This window comes from Cervus elaphus, chromosome 12, assembly GCF_910594005.1.
Source record: "Cervus elaphus chromosome 12, mCerEla1.1, whole genome shotgun sequence".
Taxonomy (NCBI): Eukaryota; Metazoa; Chordata; class Mammalia; order Artiodactyla; family Cervidae; genus Cervus; species Cervus elaphus.
This window is the reverse complement of record NC_057826.1, coordinates 17,558,822-17,584,616: the sequence shown is the minus strand read 5'-3', so window position 1 is coordinate 17,584,616 and position 25,795 is coordinate 17,558,822. Positions and strand designations below refer to the sequence as shown.

Sequence of the window (25,795 nt, the reverse complement as noted above, 5' to 3'; positions counted from 1 at the left end):
GGGGCGAAAGAGAAGCCCTGGCATTGGGTTGTCTGGGGGTGAGAGTGGCGCGGGCAGAGAAAAGGCAGTGCAAAGAGCAGAAAATTCTTGAAAAAGAGCGGATTAGAGTGGGACAGGTGATGGAAGGAAGAGTGTGAATAAGGATATCTTTTTAATATAAGTAATTTACCCCCCACTTCCAAGCGAGATGGAGGGTGGGGTTGGCTACGAGAGATTGTGTGTAACACCAATTGCTGTAATGTTTATAAACCTGTGATGTGCCCATGTTGCACTCTGAACGACTCTCAGTTCAGTTGTTAGTAACATTGTAAAACCCTCTCTGATAGAACATATTAGGATAATGTTTCTCAAATTTAAGTATGCATAAGTATGATTTTGGAGTAAACTGGAGTGCTGATTATGAATTTTTAACATAAGTGGGGATTTTCAGAAATGTGCATTTCAAGTGACTCTAAAATTAGAGAACTCCCCCTGACACTTTGAGAAATATTGCTCTCTTAGGCTTGAAATCTGTCGGTGGTCCATGCAATCAGATCTCTTTATGAAGTAATGATTTTACCTAGTGATGCTCCTCATTTCCTACTTAAATTGAGCACTGTCTTGCTTACATACTTGGTAGATCCAACTAGTAGTTTAGGTTGTTGGTTGGTTAAAGACCCAACCAAAGCTATTTAGCAAAGTATGTGATTGTCCTGCCTAATGGAAATATTTATTGTTGTTCAGTTGCTAAATCGTGTCCTACTTTTTGCAATCCCATGGATTGCAACAGGCCAGAATTCCCTGTCCTTCACTATCTCCGGAGTTTGCTCAAACTCATGTCCATTGAGTCCCTGATGCTACCTAACTGTCTTATCCTTTGCCACCTCCTTCTCCTTTTGTCTTCAATCTTTCCCAGCATCAGGGTCTTTTCCAATGAGAAATATTTATAAAGAATAAGTTTAACTAGTCTTCTGCTATAGAACTGAGCAGAAATTGAACCCTGGAAATTCAAATGAAGAAAACATGCCTGCCCTCAGCCACCAGGTTAAATGCTGCTCTTAAAAGTAGTTTCCCTTCTACATTTCCACAGGCATTTAGCTGGGGAAAAAAAGGAAAGTTTAAAAATTCTGGAACATAGATTTATATTCAGGTGAAGAAATAACTGGCCCTAAATAATTCTGAAAGTAGGAACCATAAGAATTATTGAAAATCTTCAAATAGAGAATCAGAACTAGTAATTAAGTGAAGCTCGCTGAAGTGGCGAGCATGTAGTTTTGGGGCCCTCTAGAAATACTGTCCCACATAGTTTTTTATTTAAGAAAATTAGCTTCTAGTGTCTTAAAAATGATCATATTTTACACCAAGATGCAGATTTCTGGCTTCTCTGAAAAATCAGAAATACCATATTTTACTATCAGACACATCTTTTTTTATATTTTTGTATTACTGAAATATGATGGTGTGATATAATTGGCAGCATATTTTCTTTCCTGATGGTACATAAAGTAAGGGTGTTACTTTCAATTAACAAGAGTTTTCATATTTGAAGAAATGTGATATTAGGGTAACTCTGGTCCCAAGTCCCACCTGCCAGTGGTTTTCTAGAACCAAATAGTGGTTATCCTCTTTACATGGCCAGCTTTACCCATTAATGATGTCCATTGGTTATTTAGACATTTCAGGTTTTAACTCCTGCTACCTATAGGGGAACTAGTCACTTTATAGACCAATTGATAGATAACTTGATTGCTTCCAACTTGAAAGTGTTCCTATAAGTGTCTTTCTTTGGATCCATCCATGGATTTCTCTAGGGCTTCCTTAGTGACTCAGTGGTAAAGAATCCACCTGCCAAAGCAGGAGACATGGATTTGATCCTTGGGTTGGGAAGATCCCCTGGAGAAGGAAATGGCAATCCACTCCAGTATTCTTGCCTGGGAAATCCCAGGGACAGAGGAGCCTGGCAGGCTACAGTCCATGAGGTTGTAAAGAATCAGACATGACTTAATAACTAAAGCAACAACAACAAGGATTTCCCTGGAAAATATACCCAGGAGTGAGACTGTGGGATCATAGGATCTCTGCATACTTAATTTCCCTAGGCACTGTCAGATTGGGCCCCAGAACAGCTATACTATTTCTTACTTCCTTCAGTGATGCATGAAAGTTTCTATTTCTCTACATTCTCACCAATTTTCTGACTTTTGCCTATATGAGGATGTATTTTAGTATTCCATTGTTTTACTGCATTTCTCTGATTTTCAGTGAGTTCAAATATCCCATTGTTAATCATCATCTGGATTTCAGTTTCTATAAATTTCTGTATTTATTTTTTGCCAACTTTTCCCTTTTTTAAATTTGGTTTTTAATTTCATGAGTTCCTTGTATATTCTAGATATTAGTCCTTTGTTGGTTTTATTTTGAAAATATCTCTCAATTTTTCTAACCTGTCAACAGTGTTCTGCATTTGCTGTACTCCATCTATTCTAGTATTTATTAGTTTATTCTATTGCATTTTCTACACAGATGATCATCTACACATAGTTTTATTTTTTAGTGTAATATTGATAAAGATCTTTTGTACCATGTTAAACAGTAGCAGTGGTAGGAACTAGGCATCCTTGATGTGTCTGGGATCTTAAAGAGAATACTTTTTTCTTTTCTATTGAAGTATAGTTGATTTACAGTGTTGTTTTCTGGTATATAGCAAAGTGATTCAGTTACACATATTTATGTATATTTATATATATTCTTTTTCATATTCTTTTTCATTATAGTTTCTTTTAAGACATTGAATATAGTTCCCAGTGCTAAACAGGGACCTTGTTGTTTATCTATTTTATAAATAGTAGCGTGTATATGTTGTTCCCAAATTCCTAATTTATCCCTCCTCCATTTTTTCCCTTTGGTAACCATAAGTTTGTTTTCTATGTCTATGAGTCTACCTCTGTTTTGTAAATAAGTTAATTTGTAACTTTTTTTTAGATTCCACATGTAAGTGATAGCATATGATATTTGTCTTTCTCTGTCTAGCTTACTTCACTTAGTATGATAATCTCTAGGTCCATCCATATGGCTGCAAATGGCATTATTTCATTCTTTTATGGCTGAGTAGTATTCTAGTGGGAGAAGGCAATGGCACCCCACTCTAGTACTCTTGCCTGGAAAATCCCATGGATGGAGGAGCCTGGTAGGCTGCAGTCCATGGGGTCGCTAAGAGTTGGGCACGACTGAGTGACTTCACTTTCACTTTTCACTTTCATGCATTGGAGAAGGAAATGGCCACCCACTCCAGTATTCTTGCCTGGAGAATCCCAGGGATGGGGGAACCTGGTGGGCTGCCGTCAATGGGGTCGCAGAGTCGGACACGACTGAAGTGAAGCAGCTGCCGCAGCAGTATTCCATTATACATATATATGTACCACATCTTCTTTATTCATTCATCTGTCAATGGACATTTAGCCTTGTCTTGGCTATTGTAAAATTGTGCTTCAATGAACACTGGAATGTATATATCTTTTCAAATTATGGTTTTCTCCAGATATATGCCCAGGAGTAGGACTGCTGGATCATATATAGTATTTCTCTTTCTAGTTTTTTTAAGGAACTTCCATTCTATTTTCTGTACTGGCTGCACCAATTTACATTCCCACCTAAAGGGCAGGAGTGTTCTCTTTTCTCCAAATCCTTGCCAACATTTATTATCTGTGGACTTAAATTAAAAAAATTTTTTTTGTTGACGTATAGTTGATGATTTTGAAATTATGGTGCTGGAGAAGACTCTTAAGAGTCTCTTGCATTTCGAGGACATCAAACTAGTCAATCCTAAAGGAAATCAACCCTGAATATTCATTGGAAGGACTGTTGCTGAAGCTCCAGTACTCTGGCCACCTGATATGAAGAGCCAACTCATTGGAAAAGACCCCGATGCTGGGAAAGATTGAAGGCAAAACAAACTCCAAGAGATAGTGGATGACAGAGGAGCCAGGCATGCTGCAGTCTGGGGTCACAAAGAGTCAGACACAGCTTAGCAATTGAGTAACAATGACAACAACAACAACATAGTTAATATACAGTGTTGTGTTAGTTTCAGGTGACCGCAAAGTGAACCAGTATAGACTTTTTAATAATGGCTGTTCTGACTCGTGTGAGATGATACCTCATTGTAGTTTTGATTTGCATTTCTCTATTAATTAGTGATGTTGAACATCTTTCATGTGCCTATTGGCCATCTGTATGTCTTCTTTGGAGAAATGTCTGTTTAGGTTTTCTGCTCATTTTTTCAGTGGGTTGTTTGTTTGTTTTTTTACCATACCATGCAGCATGTGGGATCCTGTTTCCCAACCACGGATTGAACCTATGCCCCCTGTAGTGGAAGCCTGGAGTCTTAACTGCTGGACCACCAGAGAAGTCCCTGAGTTTTTTTTGTTATTGTTACTGAGTTATATGAGCTGTTTGTATATTTTGGAAATTAAGCCCTTCATCGATCACATCATTTACAAATATTTTCTTCCAGCCCACAGGTTGTTTTGTTTATGGTGGTTTTGCTGTGCAAAACTTTTGAGTTTGATTAGGTCCCATCTGTCTATTTTTGCTTTTATTTCTATTACTTTTTTTGCCTATGTTGTCTTCTAGGAGTTTGAGGATACTTTAATGTTACCTTCTCAATTTGGCCCACCTTGACCACCTTATTTAAAATAAATATCCACCATACACATATACACACATCCTGATACTCTTTACTGAGCTCAGCTTTTTCTTTTTCCTTACTAATTATCACCTTCTAATATACTGTATATGACTTATCTATTTATTTATTATATCAGTTACCATTGGTCTCCCAGCAATAGATGTAGATTCCCGTAAGGCAGGTATCTTTGTTTTGTTCATTGATACATCTGAAGCAAGTGGAAGAATGTTTGGTATATAGGAGGTAATCAGTGAATATTTGCTCAAATGAATGAATTTATTTATTCATTAAGCTGGTATTGGTTAGAGCTTTTTGATATATGCATGCGTGAGTGCTAAGTTGCTTCAGTCGTATCCGACTCTCTACGACCTATGGACTGTAGCCTGCTAGGCTCCTCTGTCCGTGGGATTCTCCAGGCAAAAATACTGGAGTGGGTTGCCATTTCCTTCTCCATTTTGATATATAACTTTTATCAAATAAGGAATTTTGCTTTAATCCTTAGTTAAAAGCTTTTAATATCAGAGGTAGAACTTTATCAACTGCTCTTTCTGCACTTACTGAAATAAGTGTAATTTCCCCCTTTTAATCCATTTATAAATGGTTTACATTTGTAATAGATTTTTCTGTTGTTAAACAATCTTTATGCCCCTGGCATAAGCCATTTTTAATCATGATCATTATACACCATTGGCTTTGGAAATCTAATATTGTGCATCTAAGATTTTTCAAATCTGTTTTGAGAAGTAAAGAGGGCCCCTTATCTGGTTATGGCATCAAAATTATTCTAGTCTCATAAAATAAGTTGGCAGCTTTGCCTCTTTTTCTTTCTGGTTTCTGAAACAACTTGCATAACAAGGAATATCTGCTCCTTGAAAGGTTGGTAGAACTTATTTGTAATTTATCTAGATTTGGGGCTTTACAGGGGGAGGGTATGGGTAAATCTCTTTGATTATATTTTTAATTTTCAAATAGTTATTGGTCTATTCATATTTCCTGATTCTTTTTGTGAGTTTTGGCATTTTTGTTTTTTTCTAGAAATGTATACTTTAGGTTTTCAAACTTATTGCTGTCTGTTTGCTTATAATATTTATTTTAAAAATCTCTGTGGTATCTGTCATCTCTCCTTGTTTATTCTGTATTTTTAATTTGTATATCTCTCTGTTTAGCTCAGTTAGGCTTGCCAGAAACTTAAGAACCAGCTTTTAGTTTTGTTCATCTTTTTTCCTCTCATTCTGTTTTTCATTGATTTCTTCCTTTCTATTTCCTTCTACCTTCATGATGTACTTTTCCAAATATTTTGAATGCTTAATTTGTTTTCTATCTCTTGCTTTCTCTTATTTTTTAAAATTTATTTTATTGGAGTATAGTTGATTTGCAGTGTTGTGTTTACTCCTGCTAAACAGCAAAGTGATTCAGTTATACATATATATATATTCCTTTTCATATTATTTTCCATTATGGTTTATCACAGAATATTGAATAGGGTTCCCTGTTCTCTTATTTTTAAATTAATGTATTTTAAGCATAAGTTTCCTTTTAAGTGTTATATTCCTCAAATTTTATTTTTAACTTGTGTTATTTATTAGTGCATCTTTACTTCAGAGACATAATTCCTTTTGTTATTGTTTAGGGTTATCTCTTTTATAAAATAAGCTCCAGCAATGATTCAAAGGATGTCTTCCTTTTCTTACCTTTAAAGTTTTTAATATCATATTAAATTGAATCTAAGATACTATTGATTATAAGGTGCAACATTATTTCATCTTCTTCTAAGAAAGAAAATTAATGTTGTTGTACACCAGGAACCAACACAACCTTGTAAAGCAATTATCTTCCAATTAAAAAATAAGAAAAATAAGAAGTTGGAATTAAACTGTGACATAATTTCCTATCACTTAGAAATTTTATTTTGTATTTATTGATGGAGTTATTTTAAATGTGTTTAGGCATATAGATTTTTATCATGCTAAAATTTTTATCATTTTTATTTTTTGATAAACATAAAAGTGAATTTATATGGTATGTATATTAAACAAGATGGCTAATATTTTTCTGAATCTTCATCAGTGCTACCTGGCTGCAGCAATTATAAATTTTTCCTGGTTATAAGATGTATCTAAACTTCAAAGATATTAAAATGTAAAGGAAGATATAAATCTTAGAATAATGAAATGTTATATTTTAATATCAGTGTTGACAGCTCTGTTGTTTGTAAATCACGTGAGAGTAAAGCATATGACATGATACATCATGATTTCCTTAATTTCTCTGAGAGGTGTTTAAGTATTTCTGATTTTAGGAAATTAAAACATTCTCTTTTCATATAAAGTCTCAAAAAAAGAAATCTTTTTAATGGTAGATGCCAGGGCTAATAGTTGTTACATGAAAATTGAGTCAACAAATCACACCAATAAAGATAACCTTGTGTTTTTTTTTCTCTTTTTAAGGCGAAAGCAACAACAATCAAAGAAGCCCTAGCCAGATGGGTGAGTTTATGAGTTTTTACTTCTAGAAACCGTATTAGGATAATTTTTGGACAGTTATTTAAATCTGACCATTCAATACAGGGGATCTTTTGGTACTGAAAGTGTTTTGTTATCTTGATGGTGTTAGTGGATACATGAGCCTACACAGGTGATAAAATTTGATAGACTTAATACACACATGCAAACACATTCACACTCTCATGTACAAATGAGTACAAGTAAACTTGGGAAAATCTGATTAAAATTAGTGGATTGTATCAATATCAATATCTTGGTTGTGATACTATAATCTTGAAAAATGTTACCATTAGGGGAAACTGGGCAAAGTGTATAAAGGCTCTCTCTGTATTATTTCTTGTAACCACACATAACTCTTCAAATATCTCAATAAAAATTTCAGTTAAAAAGTCTGACCATTGGAAAATTTAAATCTGGAAAGGCTAATTTGTCTGTTACTGCGATAGCTGGAATCTCCATGTTCTTTTTCAACTTTGTCATTATTAAACCACATATCATTTTTTGGTAATAGAGTGATATGTGCTATGGATTATCTAGGTTTTAAATAAATGATGGTTTTAGTCTCTTGGAGGTTAGAACAGAGACAGTCAATGTGAACAAATGAAAATCATGCATAGACAAATGAAAAAATCTCAAATAAAAATTCTAAAATGATACTCAACATGACTGATCATCAGGGAAATGCAAATCAAAACCTCAAAGAGATATCACCTTACACCTGTTAAAATGGCTGTCATCAAAAATATGAGAGAAAAGTGTTGGTGAGGATGTGGAAGAAAGGCAACCCTTTTGCACTTTGGTGGGAATGTAAGTTGGTATAGTGTTATGATGGAGTGGTTAATATAAACACTGTGGAGATTCCTCAAAAATTAAAAGTAGAACTACCATATGATCCAGGAGTCCCACTTCTGGATGTATATCTGAAGGAAATGAAATCACTAACTCAAAGAGATACCTTTATCCCCAGGTTCATTGCAGCATTATTCAGAATAGCCAAGATATGAAAACAACCTAAATGGCTATCAGTAGATGAATGGATAAAGAAAATACATATTTGTATACAATAGAATATTACTCAGCCATAAAAAGAAAGAAAGTCCTGCCTTTTGTGACAACATGGAAGGACCTTGAGGGCATTATGCTAAATGATGTAGTCAGATAGGTAAAGACAATTTGAGGTTTTTTTAATTTGTGATCTCACTTATATGTGAAATCTAAAGAAGCCAACTCATAGAAACAGATTATAATGGTGGTTACCAAAGTTGAGGAATGGAAGAAATGGGGGAAAGTTGGTCAAAGCGTAGAAGCTTTCAGTTATAAGACCAATACGTTCTGGAAATCTGTGTACAGCATAGTTAATAATACTGTATTATATATTTGAAAGTTGCTAAAAGAGTAATCTTAAATGTTCTCAACACACAAAAAATTGATTGTATGAGGTGCTGGATGTGTTAACCTTATTCTGGTAATCATCTTGCAATATATACATATATCAAAGTATCACATTGCATACCTTAAACATAAATAATGTTGTATGTCAATTATATCTCAATAAATCTGTAAAAGTAGTGATAATTTTGTACTGAAATATTGAATCACTGTGTTGTACACCAGGAACTAACATAGCACTGTAAGTCAATTATGTTTCAACAAACAGACAAATTCATAGAAAGACACTAGATTTGTGGCAACCAGAGGCAAGGGGTAGGAGTAGGGGAAATTGGATGAAGATAGTCAATAGGTACAAACTTCCAGTTACAAGATAAGTAAGTACTAGGGATGCAGTGTACAAAATTATTAATGTAATTAACATTGGTCACATCACGTCATGGCAAATAGATGGGGGAAAGTGGAAACAGTGACAGATTTTATTTTCTTGGGCTCCAAAATCACTTTGGACAGTGATTGTAACCTTGAAATTAAAAGACGCTTGCTCCTTGAAAGAAAAGCTATGACAAACCTAGACAGCGTATGAAAAAGTGGAGACATCCCTTTGCCAACAAAAGTCCATATAGTCAAAGCTATGGTTTTTCCAGTAGTCATGTATGGATGTGAGAGTTGGACCGTAAAGAAGGCTGAATACCAAAGAATTGATGCTTTTGAACTGTGGTGCTGAAGTAGATGCTTGAGAATCCCTTGGACTGCAAGGAGATCTAACCAGTCAGTCCTAAAGGAAATCAACCTTCCTATTCATTGGAAGGATGATGCTGAAGCTGAAGCTCCAATGTTTTGGCCACCTGATGCGAAGAGCTGACTCACTGGAAAAAGAGCTGACTCACTTTCCCTGATGCTGGGAAAGATTGAGGGCAAGAGGAGAAGAGGGCGACACAGGATGAGATCGTTGGATGGCATCACTGACTCAGTGCATGTGAATTTGAGCAAACTCCAGGAGATGGTGAAGGACAGGGAAGCCTGGCAAGCTGTAGTCCATGGGGTGGCAAAGAGCTGGACAGAATGTATCAACTGAAGAACAAGAACCCTGCAGTATGTTATATATGAAAGTTAAAAGAGTAAGTCCCAAGAGTTTTCATCACAAGGGAAAAAAATTATTTCTTTTATTTTGTATCTACTTGAGATGATGGATGTTCACTAAACTTTCTGTGGTCATCATTTCATGCTTATGTAAGTCAAATCAGTATGTTGTATGTCTTAAACTTATTCAGTGCTGCATATCAATTATATCTGGAAAAATACATAAGATACATTTTTTAAAAGCACATAGTAATGTTAGGAAATGGCATTGTAAAAAATGTGCATTAAATTTAAACAAATATTTTGAATATAAAATTCTATAAAGTTTGAATGTTTGTATTTCAGCATTATGGATAGAATTTCCAGAGAGTATAGAGATGGCTCTCAATTTCTATCCCCAGTGATAGCTTACTTGACCAGTGTTATCAGTTTTTTGTATAATAATGTATCTTTGCTTTTGTAACTGGGTTTTAAATAAAAAGTCTTTCAAGAAACTTGGTGTCTATGTAAAATAGACAAAGTATCTAGGATAATGAAATATTTGAATTCCTGTTTTTAGTGCTTATAAGTTTCTTTATACCCTAATTGCAATTTAAAAATTCCTTTCTGTTTAGCTAGTGAAAAATCTGTTTTGTTTCATTAAAAAAGTATGGAGTAGCTTAGTACTCAATACAGTTTCCTTGAAGCAGATTTTAGGATAATGTAATAATATTTATATTAACAAGTGGTTAATAACACTTGGTTTATAATAACAAGTGGTTGGCTATTTGGTTTGGTTTGTACGTTTTATTTCTAGATTATATTATGGCCGTAAGTCTTTTTTTTTTTCTTTTGGCCATAAATATTTAACTTTAAGATTATTTGAAGATATCATACTCATTCTTACTCTCATTAACACAACATTTATTAAAGATGTCAGTCTCCCACCTCCTAACCTATGGCACACAAAAAATACTGAGTGGATATGCATTAGATGTCTTTCAACTGATTATATATTTTCTATTATTGATGTTGTAATTTGATTTAAAAAAAAATCTCTTTTGTGTCTTATATCACACTAGTTATAGAAAACATGAGTTTGAGCACGTTCCGGGAGATAGTCAAGGACAGGGAAACCTGAGTGCTGCAGTTCATGGGGTCACAAGGGGTCAGACACAACTTAGCAACTAAACAACAACAATAGAAAACATAGGAAAGCAAAAAAAATGGTCCCTGAGCTGCAGTATCTTCTTGTTTTGTTGGAGAGATAGAACTAAGTATTGAGGTACTTAGGAAATATTATTAGGCAGCATATCCTGGTAATTGAAATTTAAATTATATTAGATACTAAAATTAAACTGTAACACAGAATGTAGTAGTAAATTATTGTAGAACAAATAAATTTGACCTTAGCCTTGTCATAAAGAGAATACCTTCCCAAATTCTTGGTATTTGGTGGTTGTAACTCAGACTAAATTGTATATAGGAATAGAAAGATGAAATGACAAAAACAGCTGGTCTTATAGATCTAAATCTGATACTTAAGAAAAGTTTGTTTGGGGACAAGGAATCCTTCCCAGGAAAATGTTTTTGTTATTGGGTTTTAGTTTTGTTTGTTAATTGACAGACTCTTAAAAGATTTAAAAAACTACAGAAATAAAATTTATTTTCTTTCCTATTTCCCGTTTGGCTGAGACCTCACAGGGAATTATCTGAATCAGCCATGTATAAGCTAGTTATCAGGTTCAGTAAGTAAATGTTGTCAGTAAGTGTTCTGTCAAGAATGTACAGAATTACTGAATTTTAATAGCTATTTTGAAATAAATATTGAAAAGCCTTGAGAAACCTGGCCTTTTTAGTTCCATATTATAATCTGGGATTATTTTCTTCCACATTAATTTTTATTATAGGAAGAGAAAACCAGCCAGAAGCCATCTGAAGCCAGAGAGATAAAGCTGTATGCCCAGATCCCCCCTATAGAGAAGATGGATGCATCCTTGTCCACACTTTCTAATTGCGAGTAAGCGCTTGTCTTTTTTCATCCTTTCTAGTATTGCTGTTAAGTTTCCCTTCCTTTTCTAAATACACAGACGAAAAAAATTTATTTATTTTCTTGGTCTTCATTTCCCTTCCTCCCTCCCTTCCTTCCTTCCTGTGATTCTCCCTTTGGCAAAGCCAAACATAAAAGATTATTGGTTTATAGGGTCGTTAATAGAGTAATCCTAAACTATCCTCTATCTTTTTTTTTTTTTTTTAACAGTATGATCTTTTTTTTTGGTTGTGCTGGGTCATTGTTGCAGTGCAAGGGCTTAATTGCCCCGTGATTCTTAGTTCCCCAACCAAGGATCGCATCTGTGTCCCCTGCATTAGAAGGTGGATTCTTTACCCAAATTTCCTTGTCTCTTAGGAGAAGCTAAATAACACAATAAAACTATTTCTCTGTCGTAAAATCTAGTAGTTTCTCTTGTAAATTATCCATCAAAGTCAATACTATACTTGCTCAGAAGCATAAAAGTTACCACTTTTGAAAAATTTCTCAAATTATGAAAATACATTGTAAAACATCTAGAAAATATTAATAACACAAAGAAAAGGAAATACCAACCAAAATTGCACCAGTTTTTGAGTACCAAGGTTAGCATTTTTTAAAATTTCATTTTATTATTATTATTATTGGTTGTTCCGCATGGCGTATAGGATCTTAGTTCCCTGACCAGGGATTGAACCCATGCAATGGAAGCATGAAGTCTTAACTACTGGACCACCAGGGAAGTCCTAGCATTCTCATGTAGAGCCTTCTAATTTTTTTTTTCCTCATTGGCACTAAATTACACTTATTTATAATCTTGTTTTCCCAAGACTTTAAGTATTATATCTATGTTTATTATTTTAACTGATTTCCTGAATATTCTGCATGCTTTTTAGCAGGGTTCTGTGACTAATTTGAGGCAATTATGCCATGACACCTTGTAACCATGCTCTTAAGCTGCAGTGTCTTGTCAGGGCTATAGAATGTTATAGAATCACTTGTTATAGAATATTGGAAAATCCTATATTTTCCTAAGTGTGGTTCCCTGACTACCTACATAAGAACCTCCTTGTGCAGCAGATAAGCCCCACTTCAAATTTATAGAAGAATCTACTGATGAAACTAGGTATCTGTATTTACAGCAAGCAATCTAAATGTCTCATCAGCACATATTTGTGACTGCATGCATTAGACTAATGTCTATCTTTGGAATTAAAGGGAAAAGCAAACGTAATTTAGTTATTGTATGCAGCTTGTCCTTTGTGATGAGAACACAGAACATTAAAATCCACCTTAAAAAAAAATCCACCTTAAATGTGTTTTTGGCTTCAAAATCATGATTTCAAAGAGCATTATTTCAAAGTGGTCAAATGTCTTTTTATCAAACCTTGAGAAGGTTCTATACCTCATACTGAAGTACCCTAGAAACTGCTTAAGGGTCATCCTGTTCATATTTTTGCTGACAATCTTTGAGCAGGTTGCCTATACAACAATTACAGAATTGTTCCCTAACTGTATTCCTGCTTTTCCACTCCATTTTTCACTTTCACTGGTAATTCTTGGGAGTGGGGAATGACTAGAAAATACACACATATGACCAATAATTTACAGTGTACAGTAATTGCTTTTACTGTTTTAAGCAAAAAAAAAAAAAGAATAATTCCTCTTCAAATCAAATCAGAAGGATAAGATCACATGTTCTAGGGTCAGTTTTGAGTAGTTTTAAATTTGGATCTGCTACTTTCTGGCTGTGTAATAGAAGGCAAATTGCTTAACATCTTTGTGTCTCAGTTTCCTCATTTATAAAATATGGTTACTAATATGTAGTTCATAGGATCATTCTGATGGTTAAAATAGTTAATACATGTAAAGTATTTAGAAGAATACTAGGCACATATGAAGCATTCAATAAAATTAGCTTTTATTATATTCTTTGCATGAAGTTTACTAAGATTTTAAACATTTTTGTCAAGAGAAGATTAATAGTGTGTAATTATGCTCCCTTTAAAATTTTGTTTTTATACAATTAAAGTATATATAGGGAAAAAATATAGAAAAATATATATAAACTGGTGAAAGTATCTCTGGGGGAATGTCTGGGGTGGTTAGGATTACGTGACTTTTTATAATATACATATCATGGACGTTTTCCAAAGTTGGTATGTATGGCCCGATCTTGTTTGTTTTAGTGGAAACATAGTATTTTGTTATCTGTATTCCTCAGCTGACGGGTGTTTATAAATTTTTTTCCCATTTTTTGGCTATTATAATAATACAGTAAATAGTTTAATTCATATATATTTGGCTTTAGTATTTCCATAGAATATGTTCCTATAAATGAATTACTGGGTCAAAGAAAATATGCATTTAAAAAATTTAATAGAAAACACCAAATTGTCCACAAAAAGGTTTTTTTAATTTTATACAGTGAATGTTTATTAACTTTTGTAATCAGGGAAAAAAGTATGAAGATTTCAAAATGAAAGAATACATGCATGCAAAGAATACATTCTGAGAAGGGAAAAAAGGATTCAGTGTGAAAAGGAAATGTCAGAGCACTTGAGGAATAATTTCTGTTATACTATTAACTTTTTTTCTTATTAATTCAAGTATTCTTTTTTTACTCTTTTAGGAAGCTTTCACTGTCTACAAACTGCATTGAAAAAATTGCAAACCTGAATGGCTTAAGTAAGTGATCCACAGTAACAGATGGTTCTAGGGTTTTTTTAGTTATTTGGAATAAACATTCCAGAGACACTGCATGATCCTAGAAGCTGGCACCTGTTTCAACCACAGTAATTGTCAGATGATAGAAAGAATATATAAACTATGTATCTTGTTTGACTATCCAAAGAAAATTAGTGATAACATGAAACCTGAATAGTTTAAAGACATTTTAAAGCTTGTAGAGTTAGAACTGAAATATCTTAACTAGAAAAATCAAGTTTTTATTAATTAATTAAATCTGTTTTTGTCCAGATTTCTCTTGTGTTTCATATTTGTTCTATTTAAAATTTTGTTCCTCATATCCTTGTTTTTCCTATGCTCCTTGTCTTTTTTAGTGGCATTGACTCCTTCCCAGTTGTCAAGATTCCTTATGCAAGTTGCCTCTGGGCTGCAAACACTTGGTGGCTGAAAGCTTCAGAAATTTATTCCCTCACAATTCTAGAGGCCAGAAGTCTGAAATCAATTTCACTGAGCCAATATCAGTGTTCTAAGAGGGCTACAGTTTCTCTGGAGGCTTTAGGGGAGAATCTTTTCCTTGCCTTTTCTGGGTTCTAATGACTGCCACGTTCCTTGACTTGTGACTGTGTCACTCCAGTATCTGCCTCTGTGATCGTATTTCCTTCTACCGTTTTGTCTCCGTCATATCTTTTTCTGTCACCGTCTTATAAGGACACACATGATTGCATTTAGGAAACACTTGGATAATCAAGGATATTTTCCCCATCTTTAGATTCCTAACTTACTCTTATCTGTAAAATATTTTTTCCCATATATGGTAACATTCACATCCAGGGATTAGGATGTAGGTATCTTTTGATGAGCCATCGTTTATCTTATAATAGTTCCCCTTTATTTCCCTCAAGCCCCTACATCCAGGTTCATCACTGAGTCCTGTTAAATTTATTCTTTGAAAGAGCTCTCAAATAATTTGTTGCGTTTCCATTTCCAGGAGCTACAGCTTTAATTTAGACCCTCATCATTTTCCCCTTAGGTCATCTTTTTCAAACTTTTTTTTAACACTTCCCACAATAAGAAATACATTTGCATTAATAACTCAGTACATACGTTCATAGGGCTTCCCAGGTGGCTCAGTGGTAAAGAATCTGTCCGCCAGTGCAGGAGACGTGACTTTAATCCCTGGGTTGAGAAGATCCACTGAAGGAGAAGATGGCAACCCCCTCCAGTATTGGCTGGAAAATCCCATGGACACAGGAGCCTGGTGGGCTACAGTCCATGGAGTAGCAAAGAGTCAGACACGGCTTAGAGACTGTGCATGTACACACATGAATATACATATCAAATATACACATATGAACTGGATTGAAATGTGTAAAACAGTATTTACCCTGATAGCATCGATTCCATTATTGAAAAATTGTTAGTGTGAGTTCATGTTTTTTTAAATGTTTGTCACAATCCACTAAGCTTTCTTCTGTTTGTTGTATTGGAGTATAGTTGATTCACAATGCTATGTTACTTTCAGATGTACTGCACAGTGATTCAGTTACACATGTGCACATATTCATTCTCTTTTAGATTCTTTTCTCATGTAGGTTGTCACAGGATATTGAATAGATTTTCCTGTTATTAATATATAGTAGGTCCTTGCTGACAGCCCATTAAGTTAATTTCACATGATACACAATTTGAAAAAACACTGCCTTACAACTTTTGTGATAGCCACCCAGTTGATCTCCTTGTCTCCTATCTTTCTGCTCTTCAGTTGACCTTCAGCACTGACACCAGAGTTTTCTTTGTGAAAATATTGTTCTATTTATCATTCCTCCAGACCAGAGACCTTTAATGACTCCCCTTTGCCTAGTAAAGACCAAATGCCTTAAGGTTGCATTCAGAGTCATTTAAAAGTTTGTAACATCCTCTTTACACCCAAACATGTCATTCTTTTTTATGACTTTGTACACTTGTTAATGCAGTGCTTTTCATTGAGAACAGCCCCTTCCTGTAACAGGAAAACCCTACAAGAAACAAAATTAACATTAAGAATGCAAAGTTTAAATGTTATTTAGAGGAAGATCTCTAAAGACTTCTGATTTCCGTCATCATAATTACTCTTTCTTGGAAACATTTATAACAGTCTACCTTGGATTATAATCCAGAAAGTGAAGAGGAACTAAAGAGCCTCTTGATGAAGGTGAAAGAGGAGAGTGATAAAGCTGGCTTGAAACTCAACATTCAAAAAACAAAGATCATGGTATCTGGTCCTATCAGTTCATGTCAAATAGATGGGGTAAATGTGAAAATAGTGTCAGATTTCATTTTCTTGGACTCCAGTATCAATGTGGATGGTGACTGCAGCCGTGAAATCAAAAGACACTTGTTCCTTGAAAAAAAGCTATGACAAACCTAGACAGTGTATTAAAAAGCAGAGACATCACTTTGCTGACAAAGATCCATATAGTCAAAGCTATGGTTTTTCTAGTAGTCATGTATGGATGTGGAGTTGGACCATAAAGAAGATTGAGCGCCAAAGAATTGATGCTTTTGAACTGTGGTGTTGGAGAAGACTCTTGAGAGTCCCTTGGACTGCAAGGAGATCAAACCAGTCAATCCTTAAGGAAATCAACCCTGAATATTCATTGGAAGGACTGGTGCTGAAGCTGAAGCTCCAGTACTTTGGCCACCTAATGCATAGAACTGACTCATTGGAAAAGACCCTGATACTGGGAAAGATTGAGGGCAAGAGGAGAAGGGGTCGACAGAGGATGAGATGGTTGGATGCCATCACAACTCAATGGACATGAGTTTGAGCAGACTCAGGAAATGGTGAAGGACAGGGAAGCTTTGCATGCTGCAGTTCATGGTCGCAAAGAGTCAGACACGACTTAGCAACTAAACAACAGCTTCATATATTTATTTTGAATATTAAATGAGTCAGTGTGTATAAAGTGCTTAGAATAGTGCCTGGTGCATATAAATGCTCAAGAAATAGTAGCTGTTGTTATAGTTAGGAATATGTTCTGTCTCTTTAGATAATGAGCCCCTTAGGGCAAGCACCATATTTTATTAATCTTTTGATCTTCTATTCCTAATCTCCGTCTCCCCCTGCCCCTGCCTTGTACCTTACTCAAAGTTGCATTCAGTATTTATATAGTGCTGGAGAGGAAGTGTTTACCATTAGAGTTGTATTTAAAATGATTCAGTCTATTCCAGTTTTCACTGACTCATTAAACAATTTGAGATATTTCATTTTCTTCTCTTTCGGTTTCTTTGCAATTGAAATAACTTGCTTACATGAGGCTAAATTGATAACATTTATCAGTATGAACAACATGCTTTTCTTTCATAAAAACATGACTATGACATATGAAATCGGGTAAACTTCTATAAAGGGCTGGTAACTCTTATTCTCTTTGATCACTTGGTAGTGACTCTCAGGAAAATCACATTAAAAAGAGTTCCAGAAATTCAGTGGAAAAGAGTACCTTCCTCAATTATTGATGTCTAATATAGACATGGAAAGAGAGAGGATAGGCATTTGTATCATGTATTTGTTATACTGGACACATCTCATTTTAGTTCTGCTTGTAACAAATGGTATTTCTGCAGTCTACAGAGAATACACTTTGTCTGTGACTATGAAGCAAAATGAAGCAACTGATCCGTATAAAATACTGAATATATGACTCTAGCTTGCCTCCTACCCCTTTCCTTTCATGAGCACTATGTCTTACCTACTATGCTAATATGAAAAGATCTGAAATAAACAAGTATTGCTATTTAACAGGGGGGTTTTAAGGCAGATTAACCCTAACAGTTGTGGCGAGAAAATGGTATGACATGATTATGTTCAAACTGTGGCTAAAAAGCTGTACAATATAAATAATACTCTCATTTAAAGATTAGAAAGTAAATATTGTTGTTAAAGCAGTATACTCAAAAAAAAAAAAAAAAAAAGCAGTATACTCCTTCAGTTTACTAAGTAAATAAATATAACTTTATGATAATGTTTTGATTTTCCTCAAGACCTAAAAACTGTTTTCCATATAGTGGCATTCTACTTATGCAGCATATAAAAATATGGAAAATATGTAATTGTGTAATGTTAGAATAGTTAGTCTATTAACTTTGATATCATAATTTACCTCCCTGGACAGCAATAAATAAGATCCTTTTAGCCCTCTCATTGCCATTTCATTTTTTAGAAAGAGTTGTATATATTAAGCTAGATATTATCTTTGAAAGATCTGCATGTATCTGTTATCTCTGATCTGAGGTCATTTCTCAATTCTTATCTTAGTTGACCTAAGTGCATTTTGACATGATTTCTGTATTGGGTTTCTAGGATAATGTACCCTTTTGATTTCCTCCCGCCTTTCTGGCTGCTTCCTCCCAGTCTCATGTCCTCAAATTTTTTAATGTTGGGGTATTCCTGGCCTCAGTTCTTGGATCTTTTTTCTGTCTTTACCTACTCCACATTCTCATCCAGTTCATGGCTTTACCATCTGTATGCTGATGGTTCCCAAATTTATAGCTCAAGTCCATACATCTCCTCTGAACTCCAGGCTTACACATTCAGTTGCCCGACATTTCCACTGAATGTCTCCTAGACATTTCATACTTAACAGGTTCAAAACTGAGTCCTGCTATCCTTACCCAGCCTTTGTTAACCCAGCTTCTTGTGTGTCTGTATCAGGCAGTGACAACTGCATTCTTCTAGCTGCTCATACCAAATTCCTTGGTAATTTCTTGACTCCTCTGTCATATCCCCTATAAGGCCTGTTTGTTTTTTTTTTCTTCTAATTTTATCTCCTATTACTCTCCTCTCATTCTCTCAGCCAGGTTGTGTTTTGTGAATAGTTCTGTTATGGTCCTGCTTTGAAGCCTTTGCAGCTGAAGTTCCCTCTGCATGTTTTCCCTCCAGATAGCCTCCCGTCTAGCTGCTTCACTTCCTTTGAATCTTTACTTTGAAGTCACCTTCTATCTAACATGTTGGATGCTTCTACCCCCTGCTGTTTCATTCTTTTTGCCTGCTTTTCTTTCTGCTTTACACTTGTCACTATCTAATACACTTAATTGTTTTGCTTACTGTCTGCCAGAAATTATCTCCATGACAAGCAAGAATTTGAATCTGTATTATTCACTGTTATATTGGAAGCACTTATAGCTATGCCTGGCACATAATAGATGCTCAATAATTATGTATTGAATGAATGACTTTTTGAATAAGGTTTTTATTCTGCATTAAATAGAAAAAGATAGTGTTTTTCCATATTAAGAAGCTTTAAAGAAAATCGATTATGTGATTTTCTTATATATTTAATTTCCACATATTTATAGTTATATGTAAAGTATATTAGTTTGCTAGGGCTGCCATAACAAATCCCACAGACTGGATGACTTACACAACAGAAAGTTATTTTCTCATAGTTGACAGGTTAGAAGTCCAAAATCAAGGTGTAGGTACAATTGATTTCTTCTGAAGCCTCTCTCCTCGGCTTGTGTGTAGCCGTCTTTTCCCTTTGTCTTTGTTTCTGTCTGTGTCCTCATCTTCTCTCTTGTAAGGGCACCAGTCATACTGGATTTTACCTAAAATGTCATCTTACTTTAATTGCCCCTTTAAAGTTTCTGTTAACAAATAGAGTCACATTCTGAGGTACTGGGGGTTAGGACCTCAACATATGGATTTGTAGGGGACAATTCAGCCTATAACATGGGGTTTTATTTCAACTATTTTGCAAGAATTAGATTGTTTTTAAAATATTAATACCTTGTTCTGAAAACTAAATGTTTCTTATAAGATAATTTGAAAATTTTACTAAATTAAATAAATTAAAACCAAAACTTATGTAACTGTATATGCCTGATACCTATACACACATACATCATTTATTGTGTACTTACTATGGATTAGGCATTATGCTGAATATTTTAGACAATTATCTCATTTAGTCCTTATATTCCTATAAGATGGAGTCTATACTTCCTCATTTTACATAAAAGAAAACTGAGATTCCAAGAGGTTTAGTTACTTCCTTGGAGAGCTTGGATTGGATTTTGTTCTTAACCATTGAATTATGGATGTTATAGAACAGTGTTAACCAATAGAATTATCTGTATTGTCCCAATATAGTACCCACTAGCCATTTATAGCTATTAAGTTCTTGAAATGTGGTTAATGTGACTGAGAAACTGAATTTATGTATAATTTTAATTAAATTAATATGGTCCTATCACTTTATGGCAAATAGATGGGTAAAAAGTGGATACAGTGTCAGATTTCATTTTCTTGGGCTCCAAAATCATTGCAGATGGTGGATGCAGTCATGAAATTAAAAAACACTTGTTCCTGGGAAGAAAAGCTATAACAAACCTAGACAGTGTATCAAAAAGCAGAGACATCACTTTGCTGACAAAGATCCATATAGTCAAAGCTCTGGTTTTTCCAGTGATCATGTATGGATTTGAGAGTTGGACCATAAAGAAGGCTGAGCACCAAAGAATTGATGCTTTTGAACTGTGGTGCTGGAGAAGACTCTTGAGCATCCCTTGGACAGCAAGGAGATCAAACCAGTCAATCCTAAAGGAAATCAACCCTGGATATTCATTGGAAGGACTAATGCTGAGGCTGAAGCTCTAATACTTTGACTACCTGATGCAAATAGCCAACTCATTGGAAAAGATCCTGATGCTGGGAAAGATTGAGGGCAAAAGGAGAAGAGAGCGACACAGGATGAGATGGTTGGATAGCATCACTGACTCAATGGACATGAGTTTGGGCAAGCTCAGGGAGATAGCGAAGGACAGGGAAGCCTGGAGTATTGCAGTTCATGGGGTTGCAAAGAGTCGGACTCGACTTAGTGACTGTTTCAATGTGGTTAGTAACTACCATATTGGATAGCAGAGTTATAAAAGTTTAAGTTGTGAAGATTAAATGTATAACTTATGCATAAGTGATCACAGTAGATTTTTAGGACAGAAGTGAGATTGCATGTTTTACTAGAAATCTTTTAATTTTGAAAAATAATATGTGTGTATGGTGTTATGCAAATAAGTTCAGAAGAAGCTAAATTAAAAATATCTTCCTCTGCCCATAGACTGACTCTCAGTTCCTCCCCCAAACCAACCACTGTTTCTACTTTTTTTTCTTCCAGAACTAACCTTATAAATAGACAAAAGAAACATCCTTTTAAAAAACACAAATAGACTTCTTTTTAAACCAAATTGCAACCTAATTATTCTAAAAAATAAAAGAAAAGATTTTTAAAATAGTAATTCACTTGATTTCACTTCTAATCTTTTGTGGAGTGATGTGGGGACTGTACATGGGAATGTTTCTATTTTCTAGTATAAGTCCTCATACTATAAAAGATTTGAAATGTATATGCTCCCAAATTTAAAGTTCAAACCTCCTTTCTCTTATTTTATCTGTGTAATATTTCTTACTAGCCAGTAATTTAAAACCATGCATTTCAAATAGCTAAACATTTAAAATTTAATATTGATGTTATGTGCAATTGTAGAGTTTACCTTAGTGTAGGTCAGTGTTATTTCCTACTTGATTACCACTTTTTATTAGTACAGCCTTTCTTATTACATAAGGATATTTATTATATAAATGTATTAAAGCTTTATTATATTAGATTTATAACAATTGTGTGATATGATTCTAATAAAGCAAAATTGCTTTCTTTCCTCTACAGAAAACTTGAGAATATTGTCTTTAGGAAGAAACAACATAAAGAACTTAAATGGTCTGGTAGGTTGTTATTTACTACTTAAAAAAGGATACACTCTTTTTCTTGAATATATAAGTAATACTTGTCTGTTGCAGAAACTTTTCAAAATAGAAAAGCAAATATAAAAAGTACCTATATAAAAAAAATACCTATATAAAGAAGATGTGGCACATATATGCAATGAAATAATATTCAGCCATAAAAAAGAACGAATTTGAGTCAGTTCTAGTGAGGTGGATGAGCCTAGAGCCTATTATACAGAGTGAAGTAAGTCAGCGAAAACCAAATTTAGTATATTAATATATATATGGAATCTAGAAAAATGGTATTAATGAACCTATTTGCAGGGAAGGAATGGAGATGCAGATGTAGAGAATGGACTTGTAGACAGTGAGAGAAAGAAAGAGTGGGATGAATGGAGAAAGCAGCATCAGCATATATACAGTGCCTTGTGTAAAACGGAGAGCTGGTAAGAAGTTGCTGTCTAACACAGGGAGCCCAGTCTGGTGCTCTGTGATGACCTCAGGGGTGGGATGGGGGAAGGGGAGGGAGGCACAGTAGGGAGGGGATATGTGTATAATTGTGGCTGATTTGCATTGCTGTGTGGCAGAAACCAATAGAACATTGTAAAAATTTTTTAAAAAGAAAGAAAAATTACTCTTTGTAAACAGGGGTATTCAGAGGTGAATCGAAGGGTTCTGTGCTGTTCACTTTCAGCAAACAAACTTCATCTATTCAGTCTTTAAAAGGAAGCATTACCCAATAAGCCAACTTCCAAAGAGCAGCTTTGAAACTGCTCCCATTTGCAAGCACTGAGATTATTGACAGTAAAACTGAAATCCTGTGGGCTGGTTTTAAAAACAAAAAGTACCCATAAACCACTGCTAACATTTTGATTGACAGACATCTTTCTTACCTTTTTTTCTTTGCTTTGGTGAGAATGTAGAAAATGAAATCATGTTATACATTTTGTTTTGCATCTCTTTTTTTTTTTTTACTTAATATACAAAGATAATGTTTCCATGTCATTCATTCATTCAGCAAATCCATACAGTATATTTCCTGAATGCCTTTTAGCCAGGCACTTTTCTAGGCACTAGAGATACAGCAGAATATAAAATAAAGTCCTTGTTCTCATTGAACTTACATTGTAGTGGAGGGAGACAGACTAGAAAATAATTGTATAATAATATATCAAGTGGTGGTGAATGCAATGAAGAAAAATGAGGCATATAAGAGAACGTGGATTGATGGGAAGTCCTCTCTGAAAGTGAGAATGTAGGCTTATAGAGCTGACCAAGGGACCAGCGCTCCAGACTAGAGAGGAAGAGCAAGTGCAAATGTCCTGAAACTGAAGCTGCTTGGTTACTTGAGTAAGAGCAAAAATGTTGAATGAGGAAGAACTGCTCTCATTGAAGTCGACAGAGCCAAGAACCAGCCCTTATAGGACATGATAAGATTTTAGATTTTTTCCCAAGTGGCTTGCAAAGCCATTGGAAGTTTTTGATCAGAGGATATTAAGTTTTTAAAATAATTTGCAACCATATTCTTTTTTTAATGACAGCATAATATTCTATTTTATTGGTATACCATAATTTATTTAAATAAGTTACTCATTATTCATAATCAACGCTATTATGAGTCTCCTTTTAGTTATATTATTGCACACATCTATGAATAATTCCTTGAATAAATTCCTTGAAATGGAATTGCAGGGTCAAAAGGTATGAATTTCTTTTAAGGCTTTTGTGATATATTATCAAGTTACCCTGTGGAAAGTTGGTACCAATTTATACCACCACCAGTAATGTAACAGGCTTCCCATTTCCCCTTACCAAACGTGGGTTTGTTAAGATTTTTGACAGTATATTTTATTTGCATATTTATTCGCCATCTCAGTTTCCTTGCAAAGAGGTTGAAATGAAAGAATATTGTAAAACTAGGCAAATTCAGAAAAGATGAAGTTAATTTTTTTTTCTTGTATATGTTCCCCCAAAGACAATAATTTTTTTAAAGTGCATATTGTTAAATACTTCATAAAAACTCTGAAATATTTTGTAACTCTGGTCTCCTGTTCCCCCACCCACCTCAGTAAGTCTAGCTTGTGCTTCATCAGAGTCATTGAGGTTGACGCTGTTTTGCTTCTGAAACTAGTATACTACAGAATAGTAACTGCCCATGACCAGACAGGCCACAGTGGCCACCACCATTTCACCCCTTTACAGAAACAGCCAAAACACCTGAATAGGAATCAGTGTTCAGAGGAGCAATTTTGGCATTATCTTGAATTATCTGGTAATATCCCCACATCTGCATGTCTGCTTACCCACATAAATTCATCAAATGCTTAGAAATTCTTAGAGATTACATTCTGAAGTTAATAAAAGGAAGTTTTTTCCCCAACACAATAGCCAGTAGATGAATTGTTTGCTTTCTAGCTAGATATAATTTATAAAATCCTCAGTTCAGTTCAGTCGCTCAGTCGTGTCCAACTCTTTGTGACCCCATGAACTGCAGCACTATAAAATTTCAGAATTTGTTATACTTGAGGCTAAACATTACTTTGAATTTTCTATAAAGGAAGAATTCGCAAATAAATACACCCCCAAATTTTTAGGACCAATATGATAGATGCTGGATGTTCCCCCAGGTATTTACTGAACACTAACTAGATTCTTAAGTATTGATATGGTGTATAAGTTCTCCCATGAAATGTAATATATACCTAGAAACCAATAACAAATGGTAAATATAGGATTAAAGGCATGAATGGAGATATCAATCTAGCTGAAGCATCACTTAGATCTCTTAACTTTCTGTAAACTGCTATCAGTAAACCCCAACAGTTGCTTTTCCCCCCTCAGTTTGTGTGTGTGTGTGTACATATACCAAAAACAACATTTAATGCATCCAGAAGCTTTCTACTTATGCACAGACTGAAGAAAAATAAGTCTGCATATGGATACAGATGCTGGACTTCAGACAGGTTCACATACTAACTGATTTATTCATCTAGACACATTTGCCTCATAGCATGATTTGAATAGCTGCCTCAGTAACTTACAAATAACTATTCTAATATATGAAATATGGAATGTTAAATTGAAGGAAGGGAGTCTATATAAAACTACTTAGAACTATTTGTTGTTGTTGGATTTCCACATTACTGGCTCCTTAACTTTCACACTTCAGTTCAGATGTCACTTCCTCAGAAGAGACTCAACTATCCTATCCTAAAACAGAACTCTAGTCAATAAGTCTTACCACTCTTAATTTTTCCCGTTTTTCTTATTTGTTTATTCTCTTTCCCTCTCTCTATCTTTCCCTCTCTTTCTGTCTGTGTCACACACCAATCCTGATAAGTGTTATCAGTTTTGTTCATCAGCTTCTACACTGGTGCTTGATACATGTAGTAGGCACTCTGTAAATATTTATTGTGACTCCAAATATTTTATTACTACTTACAAAAACTATTAGGTTAAATTTTAAATTCTAAGAGTAATACATGTAATTGTAAAAAACAAATCAAGCAACTCATAAATAAATGAAATACACTGTGAAAGTCTTTCCTCTTTCTACCTTAGCTCTATGAATAACGGAAATAATATTTGTATACTTTAAATTTTTTTCTGTGTAGAAACAGATATCTGTGTATGTGTATGTGCATGCAAGTGTGAGTGTGTGTATGTTATATTTGTACTGATAATATATTGTGCATATT

At 34.5% G+C, this 25,795-nt stretch overlaps 1 protein-coding gene across 1 annotated transcript in view; it reads left to right on the top strand.

Annotated features, from left to right (window-relative positions):
- Positions 1-25,795, top strand: part of DNAL1 (dynein axonemal light chain 1) — a 41,725-nt gene that overhangs the window by 4,068 nt on the left and 11,862 nt on the right. The window contains exons 3-6 of the mRNA XM_043920275.1: positions 7,114-7,152; positions 11,532-11,641; positions 14,283-14,338; positions 22,039-22,094. Of these exons, the coding sequence (XP_043776210.1) occupies positions 7,114-7,152; positions 11,532-11,641; positions 14,283-14,338; positions 22,039-22,094 (261 nt within the window). The remainder of the gene's footprint in view (positions 1-7,113; positions 7,153-11,531; positions 11,642-14,282; positions 14,339-22,038; positions 22,095-25,795) is intronic.